The sequence below is a fragment of the Peromyscus californicus genome, unplaced genomic scaffold, assembly GCF_007827085.1.
Source record: "Peromyscus californicus insignis strain IS unplaced genomic scaffold, ASM782708v3 Scaffold_5__1_contigs__length_169319896, whole genome shotgun sequence".
Classification (NCBI taxonomy): domain Eukaryota; kingdom Metazoa; phylum Chordata; class Mammalia; order Rodentia; family Cricetidae; genus Peromyscus; species Peromyscus californicus.
The window spans coordinates 35,411,741-35,432,024 of record NW_026294573.1 but is presented as its reverse complement, the minus strand read 5'-3'; the positions used below and the strand labels follow the sequence as shown (position 1 = coordinate 35,432,024).

The 20,284-nt window shown below is 48.7% G+C and overlaps 1 protein-coding gene across 5 annotated transcripts in view; it reads right to left on the bottom strand.

Moving 5' to 3' along the window:
• Nucleotides 1–20,284, bottom strand: part of St3gal3 (ST3 beta-galactoside alpha-2,3-sialyltransferase 3) — a 230,597-nt gene that overhangs the window by 194,977 nt on the left and 15,336 nt on the right. For all 5 annotated transcript variants that reach the window (XM_052718553.1, XM_052718552.1, XM_052718551.1 and 2 more), the window contains exon 2: nucleotides 189–333. In XM_052718553.1, the coding sequence (XP_052574513.1) occupies nucleotides 189–303 (115 nt within the window). In that variant the 5' untranslated portion in view covers nucleotides 304–333. The remainder of the gene's footprint in view (nucleotides 1–188; nucleotides 334–20,284) is intronic.

The window sequence follows — 20,284 nt, the reverse complement described above, 5'->3', positions numbered from 1 at the left end:
ATAGCACATTCTCACTGAGCTCGTAAAGGAAACAGATTTGCCACGGCATGCAGATTGAAGTGAGAGAAAGCATCAAAGGTCTCAGCCTGCAGCAACTGAATGGGGGCAGATTTCTATGCCTACTCCCACAGACATTGCAGCTACAGGCAAGCGACAGGCTTGGGGTGAACCACAGTGGCTGTACTTACCAGAGTCTTCCCACTGGAGTAAGTGCAGCTTCCAAGCAGAATAATACAAAAATCCCAGGACCAGGAAGAGGCACAGGGCTAGCAGCAGGTTGCGCACAAATACCAAGAGTCCCATCTTCACATGATTTACAATTTCCTACATGACCTAAAAGTAAAAACAAAAAAAGCCATTGAGATATAAAGCTATCATCATCCTTATACATGAAGAAACTATAGAGACAGTTTCCAAATAAAGAGCAATCACTGAGTCATGGCAAGGTGCCTGCCTCAAGGGAACCTCTCCAGGTTACTCAGCACCTGCTCATCCGTGACCTCACTCACGCCAAAAGCCAATTTTTGGCAATTATAAGCTCTCAAATAATTTTTTTGGTTTTTGTTGTTTATCCAAGACAGGGTTTCTCTGTGTAACAACCCTGGCTATCCTGGAACTCTCTCTGTAAACCAGGCCAGCCTCAAACTCACAGAGATCCACCTGCCTTTGCCTCCCAAGTGCTAGAATTAAAGGCATGCACCATTATGTCTGACTGTAAAAGTTTATTTTGATTCCATATATATTGAGTGTTTTGTGTGTGTGTGTGTGTGTGTGTGTGTGTGTGTGTGTGTGTGTGTGTACCATGTGTGTGCTTAGTGCCTGCAGAGACCAGAAGAGGTCATCAGATTCCCTGAAACTGGAGGTATAGATGGTTGTGAGCTGCTATGTGGATACTGGGATCTGAACCTGGGTCCTCTGAAAGAGCAGCAAGTATTCTTAATGACTAAGCCAACTCTCTAGCCTCTCAATTCTTTTTTTTTTTTTTTTGCTTTGTTTGGTTGGTTTGGTTTGGTTTTGGTTTTTCGAGACAGGGTTTCTGTGTGTAATAGATCTGGCTGTCCTGGAACTTGTTTTTAGACCAGGCTGGCCTCGAACTCACAGAGGTCCTCCTTCCTGCCTCTGCCTCCTGAATACTACCACTGCCCGGCATAGCTCTCAATTTTTTTTTTTTTTTTTTTTGGTTTTTCTCTGTAGCTTTGGAGCCTGTCCTGGACTAGCTCTGTAGACCAGGCTGGCCTCGAACTCACAGAGATCCGCCTGCCTCTGCCTCCCGAGGCAGAGGCGTGCGCCACTACTGCCCGGCTGCTCTCGATTTTTAAAAGATTTATGTTTATCCGTGGGTATACCTACATGCCTGTATGTGTATGTACACCACATGCATTCAGGTCCCAGGGAAGCCAGAGAGGGTATCAGATCCCCTGTGACTGGAATTACAGGCAGTTGTGAGCAGCTCAATGCCGGGGCTGAGAACCCAATCTGAATCCTCTAGAAAAACAATACACGTTCTTAACTACTGAGCCATCTCTCTAGCCCTTTTTAAAATACGTGTATATTTGTGTGTATGGTGGGGTATATGCAAGTATAAGCACAGGTGCTTCAGGAGTCCAGAAGAGGAGCTCAGATCCTCCAGAGCTGGAGTTATGGGTGGTTGTGAGCCACTTGAGGTGGGTGCTGGGAACTGAAGTTCAGCCCTCTGTAAGAGCAGTAAAGCACTATTAACCACTGAACTATCTCCAGCCCTCAAGTAAATGACATCATATGCCTTCCCACCATCACTACCCTCGTCCAGGCCATTACTGTTTCCACAAATCCGTTTATACCCTCTGCATCCATTTTGTACAGAGGATCATTGTTTGGTTCTTTCTTGTATTGTTCAAGACAAGGGTCTCCACACAGCCTAGGCTGACCTAGAACTTGCGGGTGTAGCCCAGACTGGCCCAAAGCTATGATCCTTCTGTCTCAGCCTCTGAGTGCTGGCTGAGACCTCAAGCATGTGCTAGCATGCCCAGCTCATAACCATTTCTAACATCAAATGTTGCTGCCATGCTCAAACCCCTTTCAACTCATTTTCTTCTGCTGCTGAAACAAGGTAGGGGCAGACTAAACATTTTACAGCAAAACACATTCATTATCTCAGAGTCCTGAAGGCCAACTCCCGATACTGAGTAGCTCCGTCACGCCCTCAGTGTACAGTCATGTGAGTCTGAGCCAGTGCGTCAGGGGCTATACACTCCCCAGAAGCCCCAGAAAGAACCTAGAAAAAAAGTAATTCTTGTATGTGTATGCATATGCATGTGTTTACACATGTATGGAGCACATGCACATGGATACGTGTGCATGTGGAAGCTCGAAGATGACCTCAGGTATCATTCCTCAGGAGCCATCTGGGTTGTTTTTTGAGACAACGTCTCTCCCCGGCTTGGAGCTCCCTCTACAGTCTTGGCCGGCTGGCTAATGGTCCAGGCATTTATCCCCAGCCTCTGCCCCTGCAGCTCTAGGACAACAAGGGCACACCACTACTTGGCTTTCTCTCCCTGGGTTCTGGGCTGGAACACGAGTCTTCATGCCTGCAAGGCCGGCGCTTGCCTGAGCCATCCATCACTCAGCCCTTTTTCATTTTGTTTTCAAAGTTCTTGTGCATGTATATATATATTGTACGGTGACCGTACGCCGTCTCACATCCCTTTACACGTCCTTTTTGGTTTTGCCCCTCCAGTTAGTCCCTTTTGCCCCCCCCCCCAGTTTCACTTTTCCTTTCTGGTTGTATACAAAAACATGATTTTATATCTTCATATGAAGTCTAGACATCACAATTGTGAGAAAACATATGACGGTTATCCGAAATTTTTAAAATGAAAAATAGAGAGAAACTGAAGCTGTATGGGGAGTAGCCAAAGTATAAACTATACCCTATATAAACTATACTATAAACTATAAACTGTACTCTATAGAAACTATAGACTATAAACTATATATCGTCTCAACACTTCTACAGCAGGTGCGAGGCCCTTGCCCAGGCAGCAAGCAGCATGATGCAGCAGTGGACACTGGCAGAGTCCTCTAATCCGACTCCGCTCTGCTAACATCAGATCCCATTGGCTGAGAGCACAGTCACAGACCCATGCCAGATGCCAATCACAAGCCCCATCTGGATTTCCCAGTACTTTTGACCCAGGGGCTACAAATCAGGGTTCTCCAGACCTCCTGCCTTGGTTCCATTCATTTGTTGGACTGGCTCACAAATCCCAAAGAAACACATTTAGCAGTTGAATGTAAGACTTTATGAAGGATACAGATGAAGAGACAGATCACATAAAGGAAAGGGTACACAGGGCTTCCACAGCCTCTGCAGCTGGCACCCCAGGAATCTTCACCTGTTTAACCCCATCCTTTCATGTTTTGTGGAAACTTTGGTACATGGACCAATGTTTACACCATGGCCATTGGTATCCAACTTTATATCCCTGAAAAGTTTGGAGGGTGAGACTAAAGGTCCCAATTCTTCACTCCTACCTCAGTCTCTTCAAAAAAAGTACAGTTTGAATGAGAATAGTTCCCATAGGCTCCTATGTTAGAATATGTGGTCCGCAGTTGATGGAACTGTTTGGAAAGGATTAGGAGGTGTGGCCTTGTTGGAGGCAGTGTATTACTGGGGGTAGGCTTTAAGGTTTCAACAGATTCAAGCCATTCCGTGTCACACTCTCTGACTTGTGGTTGTGTCTCAAGGTGTAAGCTCTCAGTTACTGCTCCAGAGTCAAGCCTGCCTGCCTGCTGCCATGCTCCCTGCTATGATGGTCATGGACTAACCCTCTGAAACTGTAGGCCTCAAGTTAAATGCTTTCTTTTGTAAGTTGCCTTGGACATGGTATTTTATCATAGCAAGAGAAAAATGATTAAAACAACCAGCCTCCATCCTGCAGCCATACAGTAACTGCCAGCTATCAGTCAAGCCACTGGCACACACCAAGAGATCACTTCAGGTATTCTAAAGATTTTAGGAGTTATATTGCCAGGAGACAGAGTTTAAGACCAAACGTATGTGTCACAATATCTCCAATGAAAATTTACCTTCTCTCACAACAAAACTAACTCCAAGCTGTAATTATTAAGAGACACAGGACAAAACATAGTGGGACCACTAGTGGATTCTAAAAATGAGCCTCCTCAGACAGATATACAGAGGCATAGGTTTATCTATATAGACATATGTACCTTTATTTGATGCTAAACATATACATATAAAGGCCTGAGAGGCACTGTAATTGTTATGCTAGCTGCTCCTCGGGAACAGGATGGGGTGTGACAGGTGCATCCTTGGGAGGTCTCTGTTTTCCCCTTTAAACACTTCAGAATTATATTTGTTATGAGTCACAGTATTGACTCCATGACTGAAATTTACAATGTTCCTACACCTTAACTCAGCTCTGCAACAAACAGTGAGAGGTCCTGCACAAGGGACCAGTGAGACGGCTCAGCGGGTGGGGCCGCTTGCTGCCAAGCCTGGCAACCTGACTCCAATCCCAGAGAGCCATACGGTAGAAGGAAAGTTCCAAGTTGTCCTCTGACCCCCATGGCATGCACACACATACATATGACTTTAAAACAGTCCTGTGCAGGGGTGCCCACCGGCCACACAGATTTTAAAGACAAAATTAACAACAGTTCAAATGCCCAGTTAGCAAGGGAGCCACAATTCTCGGGTTCTTTGCAGCGTGTCTGCTGCTGGGCCTTGACAGGAAGCACACTGAACACCCAGAAGGGATCCCGGAGGAGGTGTGATGGCAGGATTTCTGTAAGCTGTGTGGGCAGGGTTTAAAAGAGCCGCTGGGAGACTAGCAAGGGCGGGAGGCTGCTCCTCCTCTCCTGAAAGGGTGAGAAGAGAGGAAGGTGTCCCAGCAGCTGTGGACACGCTGGCAGGAGAAGACAGGCGTGAGACGGAAGCAGCGAGATGCAGGGCACAGCTTCTTCTAGGACAGTGGCAGCAGCAGCTGAGTGATAAAAACACTCTAACCTCGTGCTCACCCAGTTCCGTCAACTGGTCCCAAATGGAAGCCAGAGGGCAAGGAAGTGTGGCAGTTCACAAAGGCCACCACAGAACAGAGAAAAGGTGAACAGGGTCCTCGAGGACAGGGGAGGAAATGCAGAGAGAATGAAGCAAAGGATGTGCAACACAGACTCGAGCCTAGAGCACACGGCTACGTGGAAGTGATCTACAGGGAGACGAGTGTGCATATGTACAGCCTCATCCTGCCAACAACAGACGGGGAAGCCCGTAAATTTAAAAACTAAGTGGAGAGATGGCTCAGGTGTTAAGAGCACTTGCTGCTCTTACAGAGGACCTGAGTTTGGCTCCTCGAACCCACAGGGCAGCTGACAACTGTCTGTAACTCCAGTCTCTGGGGAACGAGCATTCCCTTCGTTTTGCATCGGTCGACTGTTTTGTACTTTGCAGGCTCTCACTGGGACAGACGTGCCCGGACAGTGAACCCGGAGGGAAAGAGAGACGTCTCGATCCCCGGTTTGGGCAAGGGACCCTCGGGTCCCGAGACGCTTGAGGCCACCTCAGAAGTGACCGTTTGGTTTCAGCAGTCTCCTCCGGGGAATGATCAGGAGCCTCTCCTGAGCATTCATCGACCCGTTAGGAGCATCTCTGGGTATCTTCCCCACCGCGGGGGGGAAGTGCCACTTTGTACTTTGTCCCAGGAAATGGTCAGTCTTTTTGTGTTCCGTTGTGGTTGCTGTCGTCTTGTTTTCTCTCTTCTTCAGTTTCTATCTCCAACTTTCTCCTTCTACTATGGGGAATACCCCCTCTTCACCCCTAGACTTAACCCTTGCTCACTGGTGGTCCAGGATACCGCCAGCAACAACAGTGTGATCATCAAGAAAAGGAGATGGGTCACTTTCTGTTCAGCTGAGTGGCCAACCTTCCATGTCGGGTGGCCAGCAGGCGGGACCTTTGATGCCGCGACTATCCACCGAGTAGAGGAGATTGTCTCCCACCCTCGCTCTGGCCACCCCAACCAAGTCCCCTATATTGTTTTTGGTTTTTGTTTGTTTGTTTGTTTTTTGGTTTTTTGAGACAGGGTTTCTCTGTGTAGCTTTGCGCCTTTCCTGGATCTCGCTCTGTAGACCAGGCTGGCCTTGAACTCACAGAGATCTGCCTGCCTCTGCCTCCTGAGTGCTGGGATTAAAGGCGTGCGCCACCACCACCCGGCAAGTCCCCTATATTGTTACCTGGAAAGGCTTGATAAATAGGGAGGGTGGATCTCTCCCCTGGGTTAAACCATTGCCCCCACAGCAGGTTCGGGGCACTCAGGTCTTGACCACTCAGCCCAGGAGTTAGTTCCCCAGCAGACCAGAAAAAAAAGAGAAGAAAAAGCCTGCTGCAGTACTCTAGGGAGGAACTCCTCAAGCGGAACTTTTTCCAACCCCCTACTCTCCTCAACCGCCCCGTGTGCGCCCCATGGCGCCTGCGGAACAGACCCAAGTACCCCAACCATCAGGGGCGGACGGGGGGGGGGGGGCGGCTCAATCAACCCGCCACAAGAGAGGGGGAACCCCACACCCAGACACCACTGTGGCCCTCCCCCTCAGGCCCACCGGCCCGCCTGATGATTTAGGGAACAAACCCTTCCACTATTGGCCCTTAACCACTAGTGACCGATATAATCGGAAGGCTCAAAATGTATCGTTTTCCAAAGACCCCCAAGACATAACTAACCTATTAGAGACTGTTCTTTTCACCCACCAGCCCACATGGGATAACTCAGCAGCTTTTGGGGGTCCTCTTCACGACCGAAGAAATAGGATACTGGAGAATGCCCGGAAGCTGGTCCCAGGACCAACGGGTGCCCCTCTGGCTGACCCCACCTTGGCCGTGGCCGCATTCCCATTCACCCGCCCTAACTGGGACTATAACAGCAGAAGGTAAGGAGAGTCTCTGTGTCTACCGCCAGGCTCTGTTGGCAGGTCTCAAGGCTGCTGCACGCAGACCTACTACTATGGCTAAAATCTATGATGTAAAACAGGGAAATGAGGAGAGTCCAGCTGCATACCTAGAAAGGTTGATGGGGGCTTTCAAACAATACTCCTCCTACAACCTGGAGGCTGAGGAGGCACAGCAGACCGTCATCCTAGCTTATGTTAATCAGGCAGCGCCAGCTATTAGAAGAAAATTACCGTCTTTAGATTAGGGGAGAGGAGCTTGAGGGACTTAGTGGCAGTGGAGGAAAAGGTTTATAATAAGAGGGAGACAGAGGATCAGAAAGAAGAAAGAAAGGAAAGAGAATGCCGAGAGGGAAGACAAGAAAGAAAAGAGACAAGAAAGGAGCCTAAGATACTGGAGCGACAGCAAGCAGAGATGGAAAGAGTGCTCCTGGCCGCCAAGGCAGGAAACAGAAAAGCAAGAGGCCTCGGTCTAAACTAGGAAAGAATTGGTGCGCATACTGTAAGGAAGAAGGACACTGGGCCAAAGAATGCCCCAAGAACAGGAATAAGAGAGATGTGTCGGCGAAGAAAGCCAACTCCCATCCTCACCACCCTGGAAGAGGAGGATAGTGATTAGGGGGGACGGGGCTCGGCTCCCCTGCCCAAGCCTAGGGTAACTCTGAGAGTGGAGGGGAAACCTAACCAATTCATGGTGGACACAGGGGCGGAAAGCTCGGTACTCCTGACACCCAAAGGCCCCTTGTCAGGAAAGCAAACCTAGGTGCAAGGTGCGACGGGCACCAAACCTTATCCGTGGACTACCTGAAGAGCGGTGGACCTGGGAGTGGGACGGGTAACCCACTCATTCTTAGTCATCCCTGAATGCCCATATCCTTTGCTTGGGTGCGATCTGCTCACAAAAATGAAAGCGCAGATCCATTTCACAGATGCAGGCGCCTGAGTCAGACATCCAAATGGAAAGACCATCGGGGTGTTCTTGACAATGCCTCTGGAGGAAGAATATCGCCTCCATAAGCAGAAATCGGCTCCCAGCCTAAACATGAACATTTGGCTCCAAGAATTCCCAGCCGCTTGGGCCAAGACAGGGGGAATGGGGTTGGCTAAGCACCGGCCTCTAGAATATGTAGAACTTAAGACTAATGCAGATCCAGTCAAAGTCCGCCAGTATCTTTTGACTTTAGAGGCCAAGAGGGGAATTACCCCCAACATAAGGCGGCTCCTGCAAGGAGTCCTGCGACCTGTTCAATCCACGTGGAACACACCCCTCCTGCCGTTTAAGAAATGATTATCGCCCTGTCCAGGACCTCAGAGAAGTCAACAAAAGGGTAATGGACAGCCACCCCACTGTGCCTAACCCTTACACCCTGCTGAGTATGCTCCCACCAGAAAAGAGGTGGCACACAGTTATTGACCTAAAAGATGCTTTCTTTAGTCTCCCACTCGCCCCAAGTAGCCAGGGATATTTTGCTTTCAAATGGCATGATCCAGACATTGGGGTGAGTGGACCACTGACCTGGATGAGACTGCCACAAGGATTTAAGAACTCTCCTACTACATTTGATGAGGCTCTCCATGAGGACCTGAGTCAGTATCGCTCTCAGCACCCACATGTCTCTCTTCTACAATACGTAGATGATATACTAATAGCCACCAGGTTGGAAAAGGAATGCTTAAGTGGAACCAGGGACCTTTTGAAGGCCCTGGGGACATTGGGCTATCGGGCCTCAGCAAAAAAGGCTCAGATCTGCAAGAAACAGGTAACCTACCTTGGATATGTACTAAAAGGGGGAAAGAGATGACTCTCTGAAGCCAGAAAGAAACTGTGTTAAAAATACCTGTACCTAAGACAGTGAGACAAGGCAGAGAATTCCTGGGCTCTGCAGGATTTTGCAGACTCTGAATCCCAGGGTACACTGAAATTGCTCGCCCCCTCTATGAGGCTACGAAGGAACAGACCCTGACCTGGGACCTGGGGAAGCAGACTGCCTTTGATACCATTAAGCAGAAATGACTAGAAACCCCAGCCTTGGGCCTCCCTGATATCCATAAGCCCTTCCTCCTGTATGTAGATGAAAACAAATAGCCAAAGGGGTACTAACCCAAAACATTGGGCCATGGAAAAGGCCGGTTGCCTACTTGTCGAAGAAGCTGGACTCTGTGGCAGCCCAGTGGCCCCCATGTCTACGCATCATTGTGGCTGTGGCTTTATTGGTTAAGGATGCTGACAAGCTAACCTTAGGACAAAACCTTGTGGTGGCTACCTGCCATGCCCTGGAATCAGTATTGAAACAGCCCCCCGATAGATGGCTGAGCAATACTAGAGTGACTCATTACCAAGCTCTGCTCTTAAATCCAGGCAGAATAACATTCAAGGTGCCTGCTGCCTGACCCTGATTTAGAGGCCCCTCTCCACGACTGTGCTGAAGTTTTAGCCCAGGTGCACTGCGTCCGACCTGATCCTCGTGATATGCCACTGACAAATGCAGAAGAGACTTGGTTCATGGATGGAAGCAGCTTTGTACGTGATGGACGCAGGTATGCTGGGGCTGCAGTGACTACAGCCCACACGGTGGTCTGGGCAGAAGCCCTACCTGCTGGGACCTCAGCTCAGAGAGCTGAACTGATAGCATTAACAAAAGCCTTGCACCTGGGCAGAGATAAAAGAGTCAACATCTATACAGACGGCAGGTACGCTTTTGCCACCCTACACATCCATGGGGCAATATACATGGAGAGGGGGCTACTCACCGCAGAAGGAAAGACTATTAAAAATAAACAAGAAATAGCAGAATTGCTACAGGCACTCTGGCTCCCAAGGAAACTGGCGGTGATGCATTGTCCGGGCCACCAGAGGGGGACAGGTACTGTCACTAAAGGAAACAACCCTGGACTGGACGGCAAAGGAAGCAGCCTTGCTAGAGACCACAGCGGCCCTAACCATCCTGGCCGATCCAGGCCCTCGCAGCCTGCCCCTCTTGCCAAGCTACAACTCAGATGAGGAAACCTGGGTTACTCAAGTGGAGGGAGCATATAAAAAAGGTGGATGGTGGCAGCTACCTACCGGGAAAAGTACGTTTCCTGAGACTACTAGGGAAGCACATGCTCCAGAGGATCCATCAGGCCTCCCACTTAGGAACCCGAAAGCTTAAGGAATTAATCTCTGCGTCCCCACTAAAGATTCGGCAAGCCAATCACCCAATTGATAAGACTGTAGCCGAATGTAAAGCTTGCCAGCTAGTGAACACCTACAAAGCAAAAGGAGCAATAGGTGTCCGGATGAGAGGAACTCGCCCAGGTACGTACTGGGAGGTAGACTTCACAGAAATCAAACCAGGTAAATATAGATATAGATACCTGTTGGTTTTTATAGACACCTTTTCAGAATGGACTGAAGCCTACCCCACTAAGCATGAAACAGCCTATGAGGTGGATAAGAAGATACTTGAGGAGCTCCTCCCCAGGTTTGGCTTCCCACACGATTGGGTCGGATAAAGGCCCTGCCTTCATCTCACAGCCACTGCACTGGGAGCCGAATGGAAATTACATGGTGCATATAGGCCCCAGAGATCTGGACAGATCAAGAGAATGAATCAGACCCTAAAAGAGACCCTTACAAAATTAGCCTTGGAGACCGGCGGTGACTGGGTGGCTCTTCTCCCCTAAGCATTGTTCCAAGTAAGGAACTCCCCCTATCAGCTGGGACTAACCCCTTTTGAAATCATGTATGGGCAACCCCCTCCCCTCATACCTAGCTTGCAAACAGATTTGGTGATACAGACAGATGACACAGATCTTATTAAGAGTCTAAAGTTCTTGTCCCAAGTACAAGCGGATATATGGCTCCAGTTGCAAGCTATGTATTCATCCTCTTCTCCCCCTAAGCCTCACAGCTTCCAGTCCAGGGACTGGGTCCTAGTCCACAGACACCAACGCCGAACCCTAGAGCCCAGGTGGAAAGGACCATTCCTAGTCATCCTAACTACCCCCTCCGCACTCAAGGTAGACAGGATCGCTCCATGGATTCATCACTCTCATGTGCGCCCAGTCTCCGACCCTGCATCAGAAGGATTGAATTGGACAACAAGGCCTGATCCAGACAACCCCTTGAAACTCAAGCTCCAACACCATGATCCCCAGTCCTGTTTCTATGTCTGGTGGGGACCCTCCAGACAGTAAGCAGGACCATGCTCAATCCTCACCAACCTCAGAAGGTGACGTGGGCAATGGTCAATGCCGGTAATGGGGAAGTCCTTAACAGTTCCACCCGAGAGACAGTTCCATACGAGACAGTTCCTGAAGTATGGTGGCCCGAGCTTTACTTCAACCTCTGTGACTTGGCCCGAGGCTCTTGAGATGTAGGAGATTGGACACCAGCCCACGAAGGACGACCAGAATGCAGTGGAACCAAGGGATGTACTCTCCCTTTGACTAGCGGCTCAAAAAGCCCAAGGTGTTCTCATGTACTGAAGAGAACTGTGTTACAAGACACCCCTTTTTACGTATGCCTTGGAAACAACAGAACTGCAAAGGAGGTAACTCAGTGTGGGGGTGCAGGTGATTATTACTGTGCTAACTGGGGATGTGAGCAAATGGGAATGGGACATTGGATAACACCAAAGGGTGACCTCAAGGTTCAGCAAGTCACTCAGACTCGTCTCGCATCCAACCCCTTGTATGGTTGGTGTTCCAAATACAAGTGCAACCCAATCCAGGTGACCATTACAGAGGCAGGAAAACAGGCCTTCAACTGGGATATGGGAGGCATGTGGGGCCTCCGGTTATATCAGCAGGGACGCGACCAGGGATTGCTTTTCTCAATAAGAAGGAGCGTGCAGCCTTCCCAGGAGCCCCAAATTGTTGGGCCTATGCAATCCGTTCCCCAAACCAGAATCACAGTACCCCCAATGCAACTAATCACAGAGTATCGGGCCACTTATCCCATTACTCACAAGGATAGGGCACCCCCCCCCAGTTCTACAAATTGCCTGAGGACAAAGGGCTCGCCCTGTCGGCAGTGCATATGGCGTTTCTAGCGCTACTCCTGATCAGAATTAACCACCTCCTGTTGGATGTGCTTACACAGACGCCCCTCCTTCCTCGAAGCCATAGGAGTGAAAGGGCATTTCAACACGGAAGGCAGCCCTTCAAGATGCAGGTGGGGTGACCCAACCGTAGAGGACCCCACTGGGCTCTCCTTCCCGTTGGTTAATACTATGATCTGTGTCACCTCTGAAAATTATCAGGACGAATACTGGTCCAGGTGCCAAAAGGCTAGTTCCACCACTCCTCTATGGCTCCAACTGACAGATGCAGGGGTATGCTGGCTCTGTCGTAAGACCGGACTATCCCCTTGTGTGGCTACTGAGCTTTTGTTTTTATGGAATGAATCTTGTGCCCTGGTGTTGATGCTTCCTCGTGTGTTATATCACAGCAATGAAGAGGGAGTGGCCCGACTAGCCCCACGATCAAAGAGAGAACCCATGACAGCCCTAGTGGTGACCACACTCCTCGGCTTAGGGGCCACCAGAGCCGGATTAGGAGCCGCCTCCATGGTTTTACAGCAAAATAAGTTTCAAGAATTAAGACATCTAATAGACGTAAACCTTGATAAGTTAGAAACTTCTGTTAGGTTTCTCCAAAAGTCTCTTGATTCATTAGCACAACTTACCCTGCAGAATTGAAGAGGGCTGGAATTGTTCTTTTTACAACGGGGGCGATTGTGCAAGGCCCTAGGAGAAGAATGCTGTTTCTATAGAGATCACTCAGGAGTGGTTACTAGAAATTTAGATGAGATCCATAAAGGGATAAAAGATAGACAAAAAGACCAACAGAGTTCCCGGTATCAGGGGTTATTCAATTGGTCCCCCTGGTTAACTACCTTAATTTCCAGTCTAGTAGGGCCCACCATGATTCTCATCATCTTACTCATCTTCGGACGCTGTATCCGTAACAGGCTAGTACAATTTATGAAACAAAGGCTTGGCACAATTCAGCTGATGGTACAAAGAGGGTATACACCAGTCAGTACCACTGAGTTCAAGTTATATGCCAACCCTGAGGAAGGTACTCGGGGACTCCATGAGTTAGAAATGGCCAGGGGCCCATGATTGAGCCCCGCTAGGACCAAAAGAAGTGGGGAATGTGAGACCCTCACTCTATTCTCTAAGACAAAAAAGGGGGCCTAGACAAAGATATCTTAATATAGATAGACCCAGGCCAATTTCAAGCTCCCAGAAATAATGGCATCAGCCCTAGGAACCCAAAAGTACAAAGTCAGGATGTCTGAAGAGCTGTCTGGTAGCAACTAATTAACCACAGAATACCCCAAATGCCAGAGATAGTCAAGTACAAAGCCAGGATGTCTGGCTATCTGGTGGTGACTGATTAACCACGAGATATCCCAACCCCAGAGATAGCATGCCTCAACTCCGGAGATGGGCTGTAAAGGTTCTGACAAAGCAAACAGACAAACTAAAATAAGATAACACGGAGGCCCGGGAAGATTGAGCCAATTAGAATTGTACCCGTACTAACTCCCCCACAACCTAGAGGGGCTTGTGGTTTTTGCCTTTAAAAAGCTAGCCTCGCTAAAGAGCTCAACAGAGAATTCTCAAAAGAAGAATCACAAATGGCTGAAAGACATTTAAAGAAATGCTCAACATCTTTAGTCATCAGAGAAATGCAAATCAAAACGTCTCTGAGATACCACCTTACACCTGTCAGAATGGCTATGATCAAAAACACTAATGACAGTCAGTGTTGGAGAGGATGTGGAGCAAAGGGAACACTCCTCCACTGTTGGTGGGAATGCAAACTTGTACAGCCACTGTGGAAATCAGTATGGCGGTTTCTCAGAAAATTGGGAATCGATCTACCTCAAGACCCAGTCATACCACTCTTGGGCATATACCCAAGGAATGCTCAATCATACCACAAAGATACATGCTCAACTATGTTCATAGCACCACTATACATAATAGCCAGAACGTGGAAACAACCTAGATGCCCTTCAACTGAAGAATGGATTAAGAAAATGTGGTACATATACACAATGGAGTACTACTCAGCAGAGAAAAACAATGACAGCATGAAATTTGCAGGCAAATGGATGGAACTAGAAAATATCATCCTGAGTGAGGTAACCCAAACCCAGAAGGACAAACATGGTATGTACTCACTCATAAGTGGATACTAGATATAAAGCAAAGAACAATCAGACTGCAACCCACAGAACCAGGGAGGCTATATAGCAGGGGGGACCCTAGGATGACTGTGGCTTATAATAAGTTTTGGTTTTACTAAATTACTGGGCAAGCCTCAGTGAAACATTTCACTATTAGGATAAGAATTTATACTGTATCAAGCTGATAATAGAAAAATAAATTAAAAAAAAAAAAGCTAGCCTCACAAGGAAAAGACTAACTCCTCCTCCCTGGCTCGCTGCGACAAGTGCTTGGGGACGAGTCCCCTGGCCGGCGTGTACTGCGCACCGCCTGCAATAAACCTTGCTGTTGCATTCTGGACATCCCTGGTCTTTGGTGGTCTCTCTGGGGGTGATCTGGGCATAACAGTGACCACAGCCTTAGGCTCAGGCAGGCACAGGACAGTCTGTGAGTCAGTCTAACAGATCTACTCCTTTATTCAACAAAGAGTTCACAAGCAGCATGTGCCACATTCACAGCAAGAAACAGTGCCTCCCTAGCATGTGTGAGGCCCTGGGTTCCGGTCCCAGGACCACAGACACGAACAGAAACCCTGAATCTAGATTCCCTGTGTCCTCACTGCCATGGGTCTCAGGGGTGGAGCTAGGCAGTGCAGGTGAGCATACACACGCATGTGCACACATGCTATCTGCACCTGCACTGGCCTTTATACAGAGAACAATCAGCTCACCCTGATACTTCCAATTCTAATACAAACCAAGTGATTAGCCCTAGCTTTTCCCTTCACAGGTCTCAATCATTTAGAAATCCTCCGCCACTGGCTTCAATATATTCACTTATCTGCTCTGCTGCTCCCTTGGGCCCTCTGTGGACTTCTGCCTCCCCCTGCCCCTGAAGCTTAGGATTCCTTTCCTGAAAGTATTCAGAAAAGAAGGGAGGAAAAGAACTGTCTTAGGCGTTCCCATCCTGCAGACAACCCCAAGGGGGTGTCTGAATTTACCACCATTATGTTGACCATCTCAACCGCTGCTGTCAGCGATTCGGATCCCTCTCACTTCCCCTCCCACAGCCTCCTCCAAGGACCAGCTCTGCGCTGACCATCACAGGTGAATCAGAAGAACGTGGTCGTTACCGTCTTCACAGGAGCAGCTGTGACCTTCAAGATCAGGCTGACTTGACTGACATCTCCTCACAGAAGAAGTGGGCGGTGAGGATCACTGTGCCCTTGCCTGAGATCCCGGCCTCTTCCTCCTAAAAGACCCTCACAGCCATGTCAGCCCACACCCACTGCCAGTGGTGAAGTGGGTAGAAAGTGAAGGGCTGCTGAGACCGGAGAGTCTATCTATGCAGCCACGGGGAGGCTGTTATTCCATGGTGGAGGGAGACTTTTTGGTGGTGTGGCTGTTTCAGGGTTACCCATACTCCTGTAAGTAATATCTCATTCATGCTCTCTAAGTAGGCCTAATAAACTCACGGGCTCACCGAGCTGGACTCTGGCGGAGCTGTACTTTGGTTGGTTGTCGGTGCCTTATCAGGGGATGAGCGGGCACTTACTCACCTCTGGAGAAGTTCACAGAACAGGAGCTCCTAAGAGAGCCTGGAAACAATGCTTGACACTCCCAACACACCATCAATCAATCACACAGCAATCGAGCCTTAGGAATTTTACCTTCTGGCCATACCTGGAGCCTTCCACCCATCCTATGGACTAGACCTTACCGTGTTGTTCCCAGCCCCCCCATAATCGTTGGTTCCATAACAGCCTCATAGAAACCTGTGGCTTCTGTCCCCTCCCTCTACAAATCTCATACTCAGTAGTCAAGGTAATAGGATTCACTCTAGACACAGATTTCCCACCATCCTTAGGTTACTTCCCCACTAAGCCAGGCTCTCCCAGCTCCCTTGCCTTCCCCATCTCCCTACACACCCACCACCAGCCTCCTTTTCCCACCAGCAAACTTTCTTTAGTGTTCAGAGCTCACCATTCCCACCCAAGGTCAAGCTGACGCCTTTGGTGCCCACTTGTTCTGAGACAGGGCCTCACTGTACAGCCTAGCCTCTTTTTTTAAAGGTTTATTTTTATTTAAATATGTGTGTGTAAGTATGCCACATGTGTGGGCTGGTGCAGGACAGAAGAGGTCATTGAATCCCTTACAGCAGTTTAGAGGTGGCTGTGGACCTCCTGATGTGGCTGCTGGGAACCAAACTCTAGCCATGGACTACATTTGACTACAAACCCTTCCTCTGGCCATCTCCTACTCAGCCTTCATCCTCACCTTAAAGTTGAATCCCTTCCACAAGGAAACGTTACCTGTCTCACGTTTTAGCCCGAGGCTTTCTGTTGGATCCCCGGCCCCAGCACCTGTGCAGCCCATCCCCTTTCATGTTATATTGGTAAATACAACAATCTAGCATTTAGATTCTGGCTCACCCAGGCAGGGAAGACGGCTGTTTTGTTTACCATTGTGCCCCAGTACGTGTTCAAACACTTATATCTGTTGACTGCCTGATGACTCAGTTGGTTCTAGCATTCGTTAAAAGAGTCATTCATACCACAGAAAACTACATCGCCTAAATCAGCCATAGGAAGAAAGTCATACAAAAGTCTGATCTACTGGGAGAAACTGCACCCAAACCATTTCGAAACATCCTACAGTTGATTACCTTCTGAACTAAGCCAGCAACAACTGAAATGGAGGTGCCAGCCACAGGACAGGAATGCCACCATGCAAAGTCACAAGGCACTTCCAGGGCATCCTCCTGCAAAGACTTCAGAAGCAAGCTAATTGGAAGTTATCACATACAATTTATTAGCAGCTTCCCAAACCAGTTCCTTCATCAGCTCTTTACTTTTTTTTTTTATGTTTCAAGACAGGGTTTCTCTGTGTAACCATCACAGCTGTCCTGGAACTCGCTCAAGTAGACCAGGCTGGCCTTGAACTCATGGATATCAGCCTGCCTCCGCCTCCTGAGAGCTGGGATTAAAGGCGTGCGCCGCCGCCGCCGCCGCCGCCGCCGCCGCCGCCGCCGCCGCCGCCGCCGCCGCCACCGCCACCGCCACCACCACCTAGTCCTTTATCAGTTCTTTTTTTTTTTTTTTGGTTTTTCGAGACAGGGTTTCTCTGTGTAGCTTTGCGCCTTTCCTGGGACTCACTTGGTAGCCCAGGCTGGCCTCGAACTCACAGAGATCCGCCTGGCTCTGCCTCCCGAGTGCTGGGATTAAAGGCGTGCGCCACCACCGCCCGGCTCAGTTCTTAAAAAAAAAAAAAAAAAAAAAATGGTTTTTTGATGAACACACCAAGCTATTCAGAATTCCTACTTAGCTGAGCAGATTTAAACAATTAATATATATGAAATTATTCTACTCAGAACAATTATGTTCTTTTTGAATCATGACTAATAAAATAATTAATAGTGCTGATATTCACATTGCACTTCCTGTGGGCCAGCCACAGCTGTAAGAGTGTTATTTATTAGTTCTGCTTCTCGACTCTATGAAGTTATCATTTACACTTCCTAGTGAAGAAACCCAAGCATAAAGCAGTCTGAGAGCACAGCTCAGTACACAGCAGAGCCGGACTCAAATCCAGACGATCCGGTCCCATTCATACTGTATCACCTCTCTAAGAAAAGAAAGGGGCTAGGGAGCACCTCACTGGCAGAACATGAGGATCTGGGTTCAAATCCCCAGCACCAAAGAGACAGACACAGAGAAACGGGGAGATACTCAGAAAAGCTGCGTCAGAATAGTAATAGAGCCAGGAAATGGCACGTGCCTCTAATTCCAGCACTCAGGCAGTGCGGTTGAGGACAGCCTGATCTACACAGCAAGTTCGAGGCCAGCCAGGGCTACATAATGAGACTCTGTCTCAAATAAATAATAACAGCCAAGAACTGGTACATACAGGAGCCACATAAACATACTGCAACAAAAGAGGAAAGAACAGGGAAAGTCAAGGCAAATCCAGGAAAGTATGGGAGACCGAATGATGATGATGATGATGACGATGACGACAATGATGATAATGTCAGGGAACCAGCCAAGATCATTAACAAGATCAGCCTGGAAATGTAACAAGAGTTCAAGGTGGAGCTCCGGGACATGTGTGCCAGCAAAAAGTCAGTTCCACCCAGAAAATTGTACAGAAAACCAGCAGCAGGGACAGAGGCCAAAGACAGAGCACCGACGGAGAGAGCTCCCTGTGATTAGCTTTGTGTTGCTGTGACCAAACGCCAGCGGAAAACAAAGTACGAGAAGGAAGGTTTACATGTGCTCACGGTTTCAGAGGCATCAGTCCATGGCCACTAGACTTCCCTTCTCCAGGACTGTGTGGGGCAGCGTGGCATGGCAGCCTCGAGAGTGGAGCGTAGGAGAGGCAATTCACTTCGCAGCAGCACAGTGGGTAGCCGGCAGCAACAGGAATCACACTTCCTCCATCCAGGCCACACCTTTCACACTTCTACACCACAACAGACTCCTCAGATCCCAAGTCCAGCAACTGATAAGGCCATCTGTGGAGTATATGAGACCTAACCTGGCTGGAAACACTCACAGACACACCCCCAAGTTTGCATTACTAAATCACTAGGCCTTCTTCAGTCCAATCAAGGTGGCAATTGAGATTAACCACCACAGGCAGTAAAAACAGCAAAGATGTTAGAATCAGATCAGCACCTAGCACAAAGAACTGGGAGAATACCATAAAAGATAAGGAGAAATATGGAAGAGAGAGTCGACTCTCCAAAATACAGTAAGGATCATAAAAGCTGTGATCGATTTAAAAAAAAAATGAATAAGATAAATGAAAAAGAATAAAAACGTCAAAGGATTTCCTGAACAAACCAAAACCAACCCCAGGAAAGCAATGCTGTCCAAGCAACCACCAAACAAATGGGATGGGGTTGGGGATTTAGCTCAGTGGTAGAACGCTTTCCTAGCAAGAGCAAAGTCCTGGGTTCAGTCCTCAGCTCCGGGAAAAACAAAACAGAACAAACAAATGGGACAGAGAAAGAAGAGAAAATGGACAGTTGAGAAGTCCCTGGGGGACTGGATCCTCTGAACCTCAACCACAAAGGCAGCAGGAACTGGAGATCAGCAAAGGGAACTCTTCGTGTGTATCTGCATTTTGTCTGCATGCACGGCTGTGCACCTGTGCATGCTCAGCACCTGTGGAGCTCAGGAGGGTACTGAAGCCTCTGGGACCAGAGTGACAGGTGGTTGTGAGCCACCTTACGTGAGCCAGGAACCAAACCCAGGTCCCCTGAAACAGCAGCCAGTGCTCTTAAGCCCTGGGTAATCTTTTCAGGCCCCACCACCCCATCCCACCCCCTCCTCCACCTCCACAAAGGGAATTTAAAAACTATGGGTACACTGAGGACCCAGCTAGCTGTGATAGTTACAGACTTACTGCCTGTTAGTTCCTAAATTGGATCCACTTTTCACACTTTCTGTACTAATTATTCTTGAAAACAAACAAACAAAGACCCTGACCTGTGCATGTGTGCATGCGTGCCTGAACATAAGAGAGAGAGAATAGCCGGGCGGTGGTGGCGCACGCCTTTAATCCCAGCACTCGGGAGGCAGAGCCAGGCGGATCTCTGTGAGTTCAAGGCCAGCCTGGGCTACAGAGCGAGATCCAGGAAAGGCGCAAAGCTACACAGAGAAACCCTGTCTCGGAAAAAAAAAAAAAAAAAAAGAGAGAGAGAGAGAGAGAGAGTAAATGGAGAGGCCAGAGGACAGCTTGAGGGAGTCAGTTCTCTTCATCGAGTCGGCCCCAGGGACTGAACTCTGGTCATCAGGCTTATCTTCGAGGCCCTTACCTGCTGAGCTATCTAGCTGGCCCCACTCTACTTTTTAAAAACACCCTTCCTGGATTCAGGGTAAGTAATCCAAGGGGCTGGAGAGGCGCGCTGCAATTGGGAGTGCCGGCTGCACAACCATGAGAACTTCAGTTTCAATCCCCACACAACAAGCCAGGCACTCCCCAGTGCCTCCAACTCCAGTTCCTTAGAGGATGAGCACGTTGGTGCCCATTCTGAATCTCATGACTCAGGAGGCAGAGGTAGGTAGATCTCGAGTGTGAGGCCAGCCTGATCTACATAGGAAATTCCAGGCAGCTAGAGCTATATAGTGAAACCCTGTCTCAAAAATAACTCCAGTCGGGTGGTGGTGG